Below are 17,196 nucleotides of genomic sequence, written 5' to 3' on the forward strand. Positions count from 1 at the left end.
GAGACCTGTGTCTATCGTATAAAAGAGAAAAATAGAAAAAAAAAGAAAAAATATATATCTATATCTATATATAATTATGATATATCGTACAAACGAATCGAGACAATTTAATCTAACATATGTGCGAACTTAAAAGTACAAAACTATGTTTATTACTATTAATCAATATTAATTTTCTCTTTTAGATTCCTGTTAAATCGCGAAATACTTTCTCGTTGCTGAGTGTTCGAATTTTACTATTAACTATACTCGGAACGTAAAATCCACCGTAATTACTCGTCAATTCTCTTCCAATCGGATTGGGATTTGATAAAATATCGGTTGATCTTTTTCTTGTGTCATCTAAATTTCGATAATTCTTCTTTCGATTATAATTGAACGGATAATTATTTTCTTCGTCATCGGATTCTTCTTTGTAACGATTGAATCCGCTTTTTTGACGTTTTTCTTCGGGCACTTCTTTCGTGTTAATATATTCTGCGAATAATAATTATAACAATTAATTAAAAATTACTATTATATACAGAGGATGAGTCGAAAATTCTTAGACGATTTTAAAAATCGATTAATATTCTCTTCAAAAAGATTTGCAGTTTTGGAATACGACAAAGAAAAAATTTATTTTTATAGTCCGCTGGGAACTTTCGATTCGCGCAGATATTATAATTTATAATAAATAAATATTAATATATCTTACTATTCTTTGTCAATGGTTTTTTGTAAATATCATCGAATTCTCTCTCAAAGTCTATTCTAAAATATTTGCTTCTGTTCGGTTCTTCTTTCCGATCTTCTTCAGGTTCTCGTTCGCTCTCGTATCTCTCATTTCCATCTTCATCTTCGTCATCATTTTCGTAATTAGTACGACGAGCCTCCGATGATTCATAATCATCGCTATATTTGGAAGAACGTCCATCCTCGTCGTTCTCAGATGATGAGTAACTTTGAAACTTGTCGGAATTCGGCTTATCGTCCTCATCGTCTTTATTATTTTTCTTGAAATTTTTTCCGAATTTCTCGTCGTATTCCTTGAAAGGAAATGACTTAGACGGAACAAAATCATTTTCCAAGGATGATTCCTTCGTATTCTTAGACCTGTATACTTCCTCGTCATTATAATTTGGGCCGTATTCAGCTTCGACGCTTTTGTCTCCTTGTAATTCGATATGAAGAAATATAATAATTAATTGTAAATGAAATGAAAAAGAAAAGAAAAAGAAAAATCAAATACTAACCATCATCGAATTCGTCTTCGTCATTTTTACGAGGTGGTTGCGGTGGTTTCTTGTTAATAATCTCAACATCGTCACGTATCTCCTCAGCAGCTTTCGAATTCAAATTCACGTTTTGATAAGGATTAACAATAGGTGTAGCCAGCACGTTCTGAAAATGTAATTGTGGTTGGGTACGAAGAGGCTCATAGGTACGTGGTATCTTTGCAAGATCGAGAGAAACTGGATAGGTTGCCACAGCAGCACCTTTGTATTGTGGAAATTGTGGAGTGCTGCTGGCCGTCTGAATAGGAATCACTTGGCCCTGAAAGCTCGAAATGGACGATTGGAAAGGTGAAATATTGTTAGCTGCTTGCGCGATCGTTTTCTCTTTTGCACCGATGAAACCAAAATTCAAATTTGGTTGTAGATAATTAAGATCGTGATTTAAAAGCACCGGTTTGTTTTCAAATGTTCTCAGATATACCGGCATATATTGAGAATTTTTAACAGGCAACGTGATTTTCTTCGTTGTAGTAGTAGCTTCGTTTTCTGGAAAATATTGATGTAGTTTCGTTTCCAGATTAGATACGCTTTGATGACTTGGCGTATAAGTAGTAAAAACGTAGTCAGAGTTTTTTGGTCCTGGATAATGAGTCCTGTATACAGGTAGTTGAACGTCATTGGTAGGAATTTCTTTTTGATTGTTGGCAATGTCAGAGAATGATGGAACGAATTTCTGTTGGCTCGACAAAAATGGATAGTCATAATTCGTAACACCAGAAATCCCTCCTATTATTTTCTTTCGATCGTTATCATCGTCGTTCGAATTTGTATTGGTTTCTCGTAATTTTTGTATTTGAGATGATGCGATGGGTCTCAGTTGTAACGTTGGTTTTATAACGTCGGGATTAACAAAACCGTGTTCAAAGTATGGAGTTGAGAAACGTTCCGTGCTCGCGAAAGGTTGTTTTGCTTGGTAAGGTGACGAGAACGACCCACCTGTAGCTGAATTCTGATTGATCGGTACTTGCGAATAATGATCTCTCTCCAATGTCTGAGAACGTGACGTCGGAACGTAATTATCAGGAGTCAACGATTTTATACTTTCTTCGTTGATAAGCGATTTTTGATCATTAATATCTTTCGTTGGTATCCTTTCTCTTGTTTCTTCCGACGAATTTGGTACGTTTAACGCCGAAGTTAACGTAATTATCGAAATGACGACGTATAAAATCTGCAAGATTTTGAACATTTATTAAATCGACATATAGAATTAATTCGAGTAATTCATCATAAGGATAATGCAAACGAATTAAATGAAACATTTCGTTTTTACGACAAAAAATTGTTCGATATAAAAATAATATTCCATTCACCTACCAACATGGTATCTATTGACAGGTACAAGTTGATACCAAAGATCGATCTTAACTGGCATCGACCGGCATTCATTCCTCTTTTATATTCTGTGATTAGTGATGCGAAACAACAGAATGGGTTACCTCTTTTCTAAATTTAACAAAAAGTATCGATACAAAAACTGAAGTAAATTTCTTTACTTCTCTCTGGTCCACGGCGTCAAGTGTATGTCTCGATTTTATTGTATTGTCTTTCTTTCTCTTTCTCTCTCTCTTGATAAACTTTTTGATATTATTATTTTTCTAGTTATATATTTAATATCTGTAGAAGACATTTTTATAACAAGATTGTGTTTCCATTAATAATTAATTCTCACGTATTTTTCTCAAATTTCTTTCTCACCTTCACCTTCACCTAATACATTTTCTACAGCAACGTAGGGAAGTAATAAATCATGAACATTACATTATAGTTCCTTCACTGCAGCAGGAAGCGAATTTAATGCCTCGATGCACGTCAAATGGGACACGCTTTAATAATTTTATTACCTCTATAAGGTACACATCAAAACGGAAAATGTTCCTAGGAAGGAAATGCATCATTATTAATTTCTTATTTTTTATATATCTTATTTGATATAAATCTTCTATCAGTACGGATCCGCGAAAACAACATTTTTCTGATAATATTTTTATCTAATTCATATAGATAATATATGTACGTAAACGGAAAATTGTCTCGTCAACTATAAATTTCTTGAAAATTATCATAAACAAGCAAATTGACGTTAACTCTTGAATATTATGAAACATTCTGCGGTAAAGAAAATCTCATGAATAGGAGTAAGAAAATTAATGTTGCTTCCATGCGGAACGATTGGAAGGGGAATGATTTGTGAACACAAAAATAGTCAACAGTTTAATCTATATAAATTATATGACGTTTAATAATTTTCCTTTTTTTCTTACATTAATATTTACAATAACGATATCATCGTTTTTCACCAAACAGAACACGTACATATTACTCCTATATTTAAGAATGGTTATAAGTAACCGCAAAGAAATTTTCATTAAAAGATAATGTACCGCGCAAGTACATTACACTAAAAGAAAAAACGTTGTATGTATGTGTGATATATGCGTTTGTAAGCTTTAAACAAAGAAAATATGAACTGTGTGTTTTTTTTTTGTTTTTTTTTTTGTTTCTTATAAAAAATAATACATTTTAACTACTTAACTTCTAGGCGTATAGTTTGTACATTAGTACAAGCAACGCAATATCGTTGGAGTAAAAAATATGACATCGTAATTACATGAATCGACTAATTTAAATTTCTCACCTATTAAATTTTTTCGTTAGATTTACGCGGCCGCATTCGCATAAACTCTATCGGCACCGATTACACTAGACCTAGGCATCATACGTGAAACATTTTCAGAATTCTTTTCCAAATAGCTTCTCAGAGTATCGTTGTAAAATTGTTCCTGTAACCTTCGTTTCTCGTCCTCGAAAAATTGTCGCAATTGATCGCTATTGCGAAAATAAGTTGGTTTATTGCTCGATGGCAATTGTTTGTTCTTCATCAATAAAGCAAGAAGATTGTGCATTCTAGGATGATTAATATCGTACTCGTTACTTTTGTTTGTTGAACTCGAAGATTTAAGCTCCTTAATGAATTTTTTAAGATCATCAATATTTGGCGTCGAGGTTGTAAATGTTGGATAATCGTCTACTGAAGGAATTTTCCTGAAATCGGGATAACCGGGACGACTAATGCGTACTCCATCAATATTACTTGCCGAAGCTTCAGGACTAATCGATTTCAGGTTTAACCCATTTATTTTCGTGTGTCTGGGACCGTCAAAGTGATGACTATATCTAGGCGGTGCGGAACTAGGTCTCTTCTTGCTGAGTTTATCGTGATAATGACTCGTCGAATGGAACGAGCTTGGTTTCGGTGGTGTTAGAAAATCTCTTAAATGTTTTGTGTTCGACGAGTATGGTCGTTTGCGACTATGTTTGTGTCGATGTCCATGATTATTTGCGTATGTAGGTTCTGCCGATGATTGTGCTTTTAACAGTTCTTCTAACGTTGCTAACAATGGATCTGGCTTTTTCTTATCATTTCCAGAACTCGTTAATTTTGTTGCCTCGGTCGTTCGAATTTTGTTCTCGCTCTGATAAGCTTCAAGAATTTCTTTATTTTGTTTCGTATCCGTCGGTAGCGTTGCCTTCAATTTCATCAATTCATTTTTCAATGCCACGATATCGTTTGGCTCGACGTGTGTCTGATTATTCGAAGGTTGAACTTTTCTATCGTTGTTCCACTTTTGAGAATTATAAATCGTTCTCAATGACTCCTTGAACATTTCCTCCGCGTATTTTTCTAAATCGGTGGTCAATTTTGGTTTTGTCAGTAATTCACTCTGTGCTGCGAACGATGGCTTAAAGAAATTTCCGTCGGGTATCAAAGGGACCAAGTTCAAAGGTTGCTGAAGTGTCTCGTGATTTTGCAATTTGCTATTTAGAACATTTTGATTTTTTATAACGTCTACGTTAGGAACGAAATTGATCGGATTGAAGATCGGTTTTTCTTGATTCTGTGATGTTTTCATGTCCATCGTTGATGAACTTTGTTGATTAGCTCTTGTATCTGTCAAAGAGTCGGTATAACTTGGAGTAAGTGTATTCAATGATATCGGTGTTGTGCTTAGAATTGGAATAGGTGTTGTTATAATAGGATAATGTAGAGTGGGAAGAGGATGCATTATAGTAGTGTCTATTGGACTTGGTTTAATATTCGGATTCAAAATCTCGACGTTTTTGGTCCCAACTTTTGGGAGATGTGCAAAATTGTTGTTCTGTGGAACGGGTAGCGTGTTGACATTATTGATCGTCTGACTACTTACGGTGTCGCTGGTTTGATACGGATAATTTGCAAATTTATTATTTCTCAAAGATTGACCTTGATGTAATTGCAGTTGCAATTGGTGTAAAACGTTTTGATATTGAGCATTTTGTTCTTGTAATCTAGGTAAGACAAAATTCATATTGTGTACACTCTGCGATGCTTGTTGATTCAAACTCGTTTCATCCATAGGAGGAACCGGATGATAGAAAGGTACTAAATTGGCAGTTTGTAGATAAGTCTTTGCTTTTGGCATATTGTTATCATCTTTTATTACTCTATATGGATTATCTTGAAATATTGGTCTGAAATTGGTTTGAGGGGCATAATTATTATCGTTGGGCGATGGTACTTGCGAACTTTGTCCTACCGTGAAACTGGCAGAAGCTAAAATATTACCACCGGAGGCTGGGATAAAAGTCTTTTTGTTTTGTGTATCGGTTGTGATAAGATTTATTCTGGTTACAGGTTGAAATTGAGGGGACGGCGTTGTGGCAGTATGTATTGGATAATTAGGTATTTGAAAGTTATTTTGAGAAATAACATTTTGACCTTGAAGCCCATGAGGATTAACTTGTATGTTATATTCAGTATTAGTTTGTGTCGGTGCTTGGAGAAGATTAGATAACGTTTGAACGGTCGGTTGTGGAACTATCAAATGTGAAATGCCTTGTTGCATTTGATTCACAGTAATTTGTTGCAAATTAGAACTAGGAGTTGTAGTAGCAAACCCAGGTCGAGGAGTGATGTTATTCGGTATATTTTGAACACGTAGACTTTGCAAAGTTGGAGTCAGTCTAGTCGTCAGAGCAAAGATAGGAGTTATAGTACTGGAAACGTGCTGAGCGTTTGAATTTGTCGGGATTTTGTTTGGTAGATTTGCTTGGGGAACGAGCACGGTATGCGAGGGATTCTGATAACTGTTTTGACCAACTATGATATCCGGTATCGGTGTAGATATTCCGACGTTCTGAATATTTGGTAAATTCGTTAAAGTTCTTGGCACGTTTGAAGTTGCCACTACGTTCTGACCGACGTTAGATTGATGCGAACTGAGAAGAGGAGTAGTAGCTGTGCTAACTGTACCAATTGGTGTAGGTGTTACAAGATTTTGATAAAGCACGTTGGATACGTCGAATCCTTGACTGTTACCTAGTGCGGTGGCATGATCAAAGTTAGCTATTGACATAAGACCAACCGGTATAACGAGATTCGATTTTTCTATCGGGCTAATCTCGATCCCATTCGAATGAGAGATTTCGATGTTCGGTCCTAACTGACTCCATCCATTGTTAGGCTTTGTTTTCAAATGCTGCTGGGACTTTTGTTGTTTTATCTGCGAACTAGAAACATGCATTCTGGATTCATGAACTTTTTCCTCGGTACTATCGTCTTCGTTTCGATTTCTATTGTCATTGGTCCAAGTCGTTGACTGTGAACGTTGTCGATGAGATCTCAATCTCGTCGAACTCGGTCTTTTTCTGTAATTCTCCGACTCCATACTGTCTTCGATCACAGTACGATGTTCCTTGGGTAATCTTCTCGATGTTTCTACGCTGTAAGGTCGTCTTTTACTTTTATGTACTCTTGCAGGTTTCTCGGTATAATCCATATAATCCATGCTATCATTGGAATCGTCATTGGAGTCTTCCCGATTGTAACTACGTCCTCTTGCTTCCTGATGATATCTATTATACACATTAGACGATTCAGCAGCGATAGAATCGGAATGTTTAAAATGATTTTCGGTAGACGGAGTACTCTGAGCATTGCTCGACTGTTTATCAAAGTTCAACTCGATCTGATAATGGTTTGGTTCAACGACCACTACAGGTTTCGTGAACTTATGTCGATTCTTTGAAAGATTCGAGGCCGATGCCAAATTATCATAATTATCTCCATTGTTTTTATTCGATTCATTGTCTTCATAGTTCGTCCTTGATGAGGCCGCTGATGTCTCCGTTATTTTTTGCCTGCTAGTACTCTGCCCATGACCGTTATAGTTCACGGTATTGCGCTGATGGTAATTACTCGTTACTTTCTCTGGCATTTGACTCGTTCTTTTCTCATCTTTTGCGGCATCGTAAGAACGATAGCGACCATAAACGTCCTCCGTCTTGCCACTTTGTTCGTTCATGGTACCATAACTCGTCGCATAACTACCAATTCTCTTTCTTCGATCGCTCTTGTTTTCGTTGATCAACGACAAATTTTCATCCTCGTTGGTATCATCTACCTCACCAAAGTTTTCTATATTCTCGTAAAAATCATTATAATTAGCTACCGCCGGTGTATCGTTATGTACTTTCAACAATTCGAATGTATTTTGATCGTCTTGAAATTCAAAGGATCTACGATTCGTACTTGAATGAGGTAGATCGAGAAATATTCTTGCTTCCGGTGATTCGACTAAATCACTTTCGAGCTTTTCAATATTTCTCAAAAGATTCCCTTTGATATCACGATTGAGAAAAGCGGATGTTGTAGAATTTTCTTGTTGATCCTCGAACAGGTTTATTGGATTGTACGTCGTTGATGGGATAAATTCGACTCGTTGATGATATTTAGATGTAATAGTGGCTGATGTCATTGGTATAAATCCATTTGAATTTTCATAATGAATGGAAGTATCGATCGATGGTGGAACGGTCTTAACGATAGTCCTTATATTTTCCGATGCTGTGGCAATCTGATCGTAGATGGTTTCATCTTGAGATACGACATTGTCAGTTCCCCTCGCATTCGGCCAACACAGGAACAATACGACGATCTGTTGAAAAAATTTTATACAGAAGATCGAACGATGTTGAATGTTGAAAACAAAAGAGATAGAAAAAAGAAAAAGAAAAAAGAAAGAAAGCAAATGTTGTCGAGCATTTTTACGATGACATAATGTTTGTATTGTTCGATTGAGCAAAAGAAAAAGGGATAAAAGAATAAAAGGAAAGAAGAAAAAGGAAAAAATATGGAAGAAGAGAGAAGAAAGTACGTTGAAATAATAATTCAATGGAACGATCATCTACGGGAATTAGTGGAAAGTCAAGGGTTTGACCCAGAAAATAAAAGGAGACTGTAAAAGTAAAATGTTTAAAAGCGGTGCGTGTTCTCTATGTGTTCAAGTACTGGATGTGCACAGGAGCAAATCTTTCATAGACTTTCCTACCAATTTGCGAACATAAGAATTCATTTCACAGCGTTGATGCTCGTTCCTTATAAATTAGATTACCGAGAGAGATACATATAACAACTTTCTACGTAGTATACGTTTAGAACGCTTTCCGAAAGCGTGGAATATATATCTTTAAAAAAATATTCTTTCAGATTATCATCGACATTTTTTTTCTTTTTCTTTCTCATTCTTCTTCTTCTTCTTCTTCTTCTTTCTCTTTGTTGTCTCTCTTTTTTCTTTTTTTCTTTCTTTTTCCTTTTTCTTTCTTTTTTTTATGCAGAAAAGTATCACTTTAGCGTAATTACACGCCGTTCTCATTCCATGTATCGCCCCATTCTAGTACGAGTTTTTATTTCAATTGATAATTATTTCTCAAACGGGGAACGAAATTACTTGGACGGAATGTTCATTAGTTTTTAGAAAGTCAATTATAACTGTCGCGTGTCCTTTTACAATGCAAATAATCGAATACAACAGTCGAGTACAACTTTTCTTATCTATTCTCTTTATTTTCTATTTAATTTTACCATAAAATGTGTATGTCATAGAATTCGATCGTAAAAAGTAACAAATAAAAAATATGATAACACAAATACACAGATACACTTTCTTTCTCTCTCTCTCTCTCTCTTTTTTTATTTACTTACATAATATAAAAACATTTCCCGCGATCTTCGTGGTAGCTTCTTCCCATTCAAAAGATAATAAACTAAACTCCAAAGGTACCTTATCACAACGTATTCGAAGTACAAATCGATGTTCTCTTCCTTTAAATAAGACACTCGAGAAGAAGGACCTTACGAGGTAAAGCTTCACGCGAGAACTGAGCCACATAGTAGATACGCGATTTTCTTTATACACTCTGGTAACCAAGTGAAAAATATCGTTCTAAATATTATCCTACGAAGCACCGTACACAGAGGATACTTTCATTCGCGACACGCGACCGCGCTTGGAAAAATGTTGTCCGATTCCTCTCTTATATCGGATACGGGTACTAAACATTATGGTGTATATACGTCAAACTCTTCAGATGAAAAGAAATTACAGCACGGAAATAAGATCGGAAATAGGTGTGTTTCAATTATGAGATATCGTCTTTAACCAAACGGACGTTTAACTCGAGTTTCCATACTTTCGTATAGAAACCAATTATAACAGTGGTGTAAAATCTTTATGATATAATTTCGTACGAACGGATGTAATTAAGCGTCTAAGATTCTGTTTCGATAATCGTGAAAATTTTTTCCTTAAATACATTAGTATCGCCATAGAAAATTTCTTTTTTTTTTAAAGTTTATTCATCGATAAAACTTAATATGTCCCTTTTCGAAATGTAAAAACGTTTGAAAGAAAATTTTTACAAGTTAAACGGTCAGTACTTTTTCTACTCATAGTTTTATGCGCTCTAGAACACACGCATTATGCTCGATGCACGCGCTCCTCCCGATGCAACACGTTCTATGCGATGGAAAGGATTTTTAATAGTTTAAGTGTAATTCAAAAGAGACGGTAATTCTCTTTTGTCAGTGTGAAAACTTGTGAGCGCGCGCTCACACTCGCACGAACTTCTTCGACTTTGATACAAACTCTATCTACCTAATTGCTTTTAGCTAATTCGTGCTTCGTAGATTCTTAGAGATATCATCTTGGGTAGCTCTTGCTATTGTGAAAACGTGGCATTAAAATCTACCAATCACCTTGCCAACTTGGAACATTCCTTCTTCTTTTTTCTTTCACCAAGTCGACAATTAATGTTAATTGCTTGTCTGCATGATAAAACGCGGTAAATAACATTTTAATTAACAAGAATGCCAATGATATATCTATTATTTATTCGCAATTACGCGTACGCACAATTTTTGTTGAATAATTTTATACGATTATGAGATAAGCCTAATGTGGATATACTTTGTTGGAAATTTAATTGGAAATTTTTTTAATATTCATACAAAGGTCTTTTCTTTTTTTTGTTTCTTTTTTTGTTAAAACTTGCACACAAAAATATTTAGCCGACGATCTTTTCTTTTCTTTACTTCTTCTCGTTAAAATTCAAGGATACACACGCAATCAATGATTGTCTTGTAATTCGAATATAATTATTTAATTATTTCATGTAATTTATAATATTTCAATATTCTTAATTATGTTCAATATAATACTTACCGCAGTATCTCTCAATCATGTCCCTTTCATTCGCATGCAATTATTAACGTCAAGTGAGTAGGAAGATTGCGAGAGAGGTGTGACTTTCACGATAAAAAAAAGGAAAGAAAAAAAAAAAAGATTAAAAAAAAAGGAAAAGAAGATGAAGATATGTACTTTCTTACAAACAACGTATAATAACTCGCAACCACTGTCATCATATATTTGAAATCTTTCTTCTTACTAGCTAAGTTTTTACAAGGTACCTTTTCGAAGTGACGCTGTTTGGTGTTATATCCCTGTTTCCTCGTTTTAATTTAAGAATGTAAATTCGATATAATAGACTCATCGTACAAACGTAGAATCGTAAATAAATCAATATACAGGTACATCAAATATTCGAGTATTGGCCCGTACTCGTCATTTGGTTTAATTATAGGAGACAATGATTGTTAGATTAACTATTCTATCAATTCCATCTAAATTAATCTGCAGGAATGTAACACACGAATAGAGGCCATATTGCACAATCCCTTGTTAAATACTAAATCAAAGTAAAATCTAATAACGAATGAATTAGTTCCATTATTCTTCTTTTTTTTTTTTTTGTTCTTTTTATAGAACGCTTCCACGAAAAGCTATTATTCCTCGTGAAATCAATTGCATCTCAATTAATGTTCTTTCATCAAAGATATTAATAACTATGACACGATAATTTCGTTATCAGGTACGGATAACATATTTTATATAATATTGAAAATTCTAAGCGGTATATCTCTGATCGTCGATAATTTGAACGCTTTTTGTTTTTGGTCTTACATGAGTACGATCACCGAACTTAACGATCGGACGGGTCTCCTCTTCTCGCGTTAGAAATATATTTCCTTCGTAATTTTTCGCAACCGGATAAAAGGATTGTGAAAGAAAGGTGGAGGAAGAAGGAGAAGAAGAAGACGGCAATGAAGAAGAATCGTCGTTCTCGTTTTGCGTTTCTCGTGCTAATTGCAATAAACGATTACCCGCCTGAATCGTACGTTGAGTTTGACTGAATTGTTCCGCTCCAAGTTCGTAATTGGTCGGCTGAGCTAATTCCTTTATACTGTTGGCATATTGTATTAAATATTCTTGAAGAAGAGCTTTCAGATTGATGTTGGACGTAGGTTTAGGTTGAACCGGTGGTGTTCCGTCTACTCTAAGTATTATAACAGGTACTAAAGAATTTCCAGCTTGTACGAAAGTCGGTCGAACGTTCAATATTGATGATGGATCCTTTATATATTGGGATATAGATGGATTGTAGCTCAGAAGATCCGAATATTGAAGATTGTTATAGTCGTTGAGATTCTTGTTATTCTGCTTGGCCTTACTCGCTGAATCCCGATTGGCTGTAAATATTTTTTTCAAATAATTTTGAACCCGCGTTGTGTACCTTGCTAAAACGTGAGCTGACAACTCACCTGACTTGACTTTCAATGAGGATTCGGCAGTATCGACGTATTCAGCGTTTGGTCCATCGACCATATATCTCGAGACTGGCTTTTCCGTGGTAATATAACTCGATGAAAAATGATTACGATCTTGCTTATTTTTATTCGAGAATGTTGGTCTTTTGGTAACCGAGAGAGGTGTTGTGTTTATAAATGAAGAAGTTGTGGCCGCTGTAAGCTCCATCTTTGCTCTCTGCGCCAGCAATACGTTTGGTCTTTGGCTAACTAAATTCTGATAACCAATTCTATATGCCTGTTGATGCGATAAATTAGAAGACAAAGAATCAGACGAGACAAATGGATTTTCTTGCGAGGGTAACTCCGGTGATATTGGAAACTGTATTGGACCTTGAGCATTGGCACTATTTTCTGTAGATGTCTCAACATAACTTTCATGAAGTTTCGAAACTTTCGGACTCATCGTTGAGTCTTCGATGTAAGTCTCTACGTAAGTGGCTGGTGGATCGTGAGATATTCTACCGTCTGGATATTTCCAAAATATTTTATTCTCGTATTGTACACCATTTTCTACCGTATATCTTGGAAGATTAGCCAGAGTCGTGGATTTTTTGACGAATTCGTAATTTCCATCGACCGAACTCGGTGTCGTAAATATAGCACGATCGTTCTGTCGTTGATCGTTATAAATTCGATAATTGTTTCTATTAAAGTCTGGAATATTAGAAATCAATGAATCTTGTGACGTAATTCCGAAATTTTGTCTTTGTCCTTTGTAAAACGGTTGATTAGCAGTAGGATTAAATATATTCTGTAAGTATCTGTAACTTTGTGAATTTATGTCAAATGAACTTGGCGTTGTTGAGACCATTTTATTTTGTCTTTGTTCGTTATAATTCTGAGAATTAACGTCGTTATAATTAACAGATTGACGATTGGATTGACTCAAAGAAGAAGATATACCTCGAAAATCATTCTGTTTTAATCCGAAATAACTTGCTGACTGTTCAGCAGATCGATGAGGAGTATAGTCCACACTAAATATTTGCGAGTCATCGATTTGTGTAGTAGATGTAGTGGTCGGTTGAAATACGTTTTGACCTCGTTCGACGTAAGTTTGGACAGTTGGACGAAATATATTTCCTCTTTGTCCATTGAAATCTGTATTGAAGTTGGTAGACTGATACGATGGAATATTCAAATTCGAAAGCAAATATCTCGAGGATTTCGAATCGAAATGATTCTGTGGTAGTTGAGTGCTCGACGAAACGGAAGATGGAGTAGAAGATTGCAATCTTTCAGTTTTTCCTCTATAATTCGAATCGACCGTGTCATAATAATTTGTAGCTTTTTGAACTTTCGTATTGGATCCGAAATTGGTTTGAGATGTTCGTAAATTCGAAAATCCATTAGTTTCCTTTAGATTGTGATTATTTGGAATGTATTTTTCGATTATCGTTCTTGGTAGAAACGGACTAATCGATTCTTCGATGCTTACGGTCGTTCCAGATTTACCAGCAGGAAAATAATAATTAGTCTTTCCCGAAAACAATGAATTTCTTTCAAATCCATAACCCAATCCATTGTTAACCGTACGTTTAGATTTTTCTTCGGTCGTCGTATTAGCATCGATCGTATCATTATTAAAATCCAAAAGAATCAAAGGTGGCAAAATAGGTAATTCTTTTTCAGGCGGTGGATCATCCTCCGTACTATCTTGTACTTTGCTTTTTGCATCAACAACCTCTTCGTTCTTCTTTATATCATCCAATTCGTTCAACGTATCTTTCAGATTTCTTTTCGCACACTCCGACAGGATAAAAAATCCGAGCGTAAGAAGAACGCAAGAAAAAATCTGAAAATGAAAATCACGATTAATATCCGCGAAATCTAGGAATTCTAGTTGAACGAGCAAAACTTTCCTATGTTAAAATAAACCTTTCTTTTTCATTTGGAAAATGAGAAAAAAGTATGTAAGTAATCCAGGTGCGTATATATTACAATGGATATTTAAACCTCTCGTTTCCTTTTATTCCATAAATTTTCGAAAAATTAAATCGCAAAATCTTTCTACATCGCACTAGCACGATGTAGAAATATTTATTGGCAGTTATATCAGTCTACTATTTTTACTTTTAAGTGTCTCAATTCTCATTAGAACGTCACGCTTTTAACGAAGCGATGGTCATCGATCTCAGCGAGATATATTCTGCTAATGGTAATCTTACTTTCACCGGACTTCACTATTTAATACGTAAGCGCTCATAGAAGATTCTTCCAGATATCTTCTATTTTTTTCTCTCTCTCTCTCTCTCTTTTCTTTTTTCTTTGTACTACATTGTAACCAACCATACGTAAACAACCTAAAGATAAAACGTAAGATATAGTACCGTTCTTTTATACGTGTGCTACAGCGATCTCTACTTGCCCACGGCCTTGAAAAGAAAGGACATGAACTTCATCCGGGTCTTACTCAGGGTCATCGTACAGGTCACCTCCAGAAGAAACAGGTTTCATGCGTCGCATTTGCGATTTTCACCACTTTCTTTCCCGGTATATATATATATATATATATATATATATATATATATACACTACACGATAAATATATTGGAGATTCTGATAGCTTATAATTGGCAATTCATTAAGTATACCAAAAGAATTTTAATTTCACAAGAAAAAAAATATTCACTAATTTTCTAAGTAAATATCAGATTTCTAAATACCTGATGCTTGTGCAAGAGAAACGAAAAAATACAATTGTAAATATCGAATATGAATGAGTAAAGAATTGACACCTGCTATCTTTTAATTTTACGTTCGATCGACGAATGAAACGTTCCTTAAGCGAGTTTCACTTTAGCTTCCTTCGGACCGTCTGCTGTGATCTTACGCGTTACCTAACAAAACGTATCGTCGAATTTGTGTCAAAGAATCCTCGTTCTGTTCTCAAGGACTTTCACTAACTTACTCAAGAACTACAATATTTCTGGGAGTTATCTTTAAACCGAACTAATATACATATCATGAACGAACGAAAATTAGAAACACTTTCACCATAATTACTATCTATAGATCGTCCTAATAAAAAGGAAAAAAAAATATTTTTATAAATCATTCTCTCTTATTTGTATCTGTTGCAATTATACGATTTATCCTTTTATCTCTATTTTATATTCATTAATAAATTATCGATAATAAATACATGATCCTTCTCTAAGTTGAATGAAATAAATAGAATGAATAAATTTAATGAATCAATCGGAACTCCAATTTATCTCTCTCGAAATTACATCGAAATTCGAGTACGAAATGTATAAATGTTAATCAAATAATTTAACTGATTCGCCGAATGCGCTTTATTAGATTTATTATATAGGTTACCTATTTGATTTCATTAGTAATCATTTAGAGATATACAAATTAACACTGTTGAGTTGTATATGTGTGCATCGAAGGTAATTTTAACGAATAACACATATATAATATAAATGTAGTTAAAGAGATATATTAAAGCAATAATTCGGTTCAATGGCGCTTCATTAAAATACACATTAGAGAAAGCTCCGTTGTAAAGTATCCAATTGAAACAAATATCAATAGAAAATAAATTTAAAAATAATATAGCACTTACGTGTATATTATCAAGCCTCATGATGATCAAACTTAACTGGCACGGTGGACTTGACGTGTGTGTTTGTTTGGTACTGATGAAGCGGAGGCCACAGCATCCCACCTTATATGCCCTCGCTTCGTGAGCGAGAAGGACAGCATCATTATAGTTTCACCACGGTAAAGACGACCGCTATTCACGTTCGATACATGCGAGAGACACCTGCCAGTAGCGTATCTATCATCATATTATATACATCTTAACTATATGATATATATATATATATATATATATATATATATATATATATATATATATATATATACGTATATTATTTACGATTAGATAAATAAAAATGTTTTCGATATATATTTGAGAGTATTAAAAAGTGTAATAATAAATTTAATAAAAAGTTCTGCAGTTTACGTAACTCGAATCATACATTTTTGAAAAAGAAAAAAAAATATTGTCGAATTTTTATATTTGTTATATGTCATAAGGATATATATCGGGATGACAGATGCAATGTTACATTTTGCATCGAACGAAAGAGGAAATATAGGGATTATTGAATATCGACAGAAAGATAGGAAAGAAGCTTATATAGCATTAACTCGTCTTCACAATATCCGCTTTCCCGATCAGACGTGCTGTCACTGTAAATCAATCGCATAAATATTATTATATTCATATATGCATTAATAACGTTCGTTAATAATTTCCTATTGCTGCATTCGATAATCCTTATCGAAAACTCAATTAAGCTTGTCAATTCTCTGTATATTACAATGACATTTCTGTAATTATTTTCCGATATTTCGCAATGTGCTTCATTAATTACTACCAGTAATCATATATTCGATTGTACACTTTGCACAATTTCGCAAATGAATCTTGATCATAATATCCAATAATGTTTCGAATATGCAAAATTTGATTGGCGTTACGTTTCTGTATTTCGAATAATATTACATATTATCTCTAATAAAATAGATTTAGTATGACATATAGATAATTATCTCTTTCATAATCTTATTGAAAAGTAAAACAAAATAGGACAGAGCGTCGAAGAGCTTACTCGATTAACATCACAGTTGAATCTATGTATGTACATAGGTAAATACTTATCCTATATGATAATTTGTCGACTGACATTTCAAGATATAAATTAGCTCTCTTTAATTAACATATACAAATGAATTTTACTTGTTTAATTAAGCTTTTCAGTCCAAACAAATTTGTTACGAAAATCTACGAGATTTTACAAACTTCCTCTTCAAAAACTAAACGTGTACGTCTAAAAAGAAGGTAAAAGTTTAGTTCGTAGGATGAACTTTGAG

General features: G+C 34.3%; 3 protein-coding genes across 3 annotated transcripts; all 3 read right to left on the reverse strand.

Annotated features, from left to right (window-relative positions):
• Positions 1–168: 168 nt before the first annotated feature.
• On the reverse strand, positions 169–2,652 carry LOC127071906 (uncharacterized). Its single transcript, XM_051011717.1, has 4 exons — positions 2,599–2,652; positions 1,236–2,448; positions 698–1,153; positions 169–477 (listed from the first exon to the last, which is right to left on the reverse strand). The coding sequence occupies exons 1-4, from the start codon at positions 2,650–2,652 to the stop codon at positions 182–184; spliced, it is 2,019 nt and encodes a 672-aa protein (XP_050867674.1). The 3' UTR covers positions 169–181.
• An 876-nt stretch (positions 2,653–3,528) lies between these two features.
• LOC127071764 (putative uncharacterized protein DDB_G0282133) lies at positions 3,529–9,462 on the reverse strand. Its single transcript, XM_051011391.1, has 2 exons — positions 9,301–9,462; positions 3,529–8,254 (listed from the first exon to the last, which is right to left on the reverse strand). Exons 1-2 carry the CDS (start codon positions 9,313–9,315, stop codon positions 3,938–3,940), a joined length of 4,332 nt encoding a protein of 1,443 aa, XP_050867348.1. The 5' UTR covers positions 9,316–9,462; the 3' UTR covers positions 3,529–3,937.
• Positions 9,463–9,612: 150 nt separating this feature from the next.
• On the reverse strand, positions 9,613–16,016 carry LOC127071766 (uncharacterized). Its single transcript, XM_051011395.1, has 3 exons — positions 15,878–16,016; positions 12,256–14,098; positions 9,613–12,183 (listed from the first exon to the last, which is right to left on the reverse strand). Exons 1-3 carry the CDS (start codon positions 15,896–15,898, stop codon positions 11,561–11,563), a joined length of 2,487 nt encoding a protein of 828 aa, XP_050867352.1. The 5' UTR covers positions 15,899–16,016; the 3' UTR covers positions 9,613–11,560.
• Positions 16,017–17,196: the final 1,180 nt, after the last annotated feature.

This window comes from Vespula vulgaris, chromosome 23 (genome assembly GCF_905475345.1).
Source record: "Vespula vulgaris chromosome 23, iyVesVulg1.1, whole genome shotgun sequence".
NCBI lineage: Eukaryota > Metazoa > Arthropoda > Insecta > Hymenoptera > Vespidae > Vespula > Vespula vulgaris.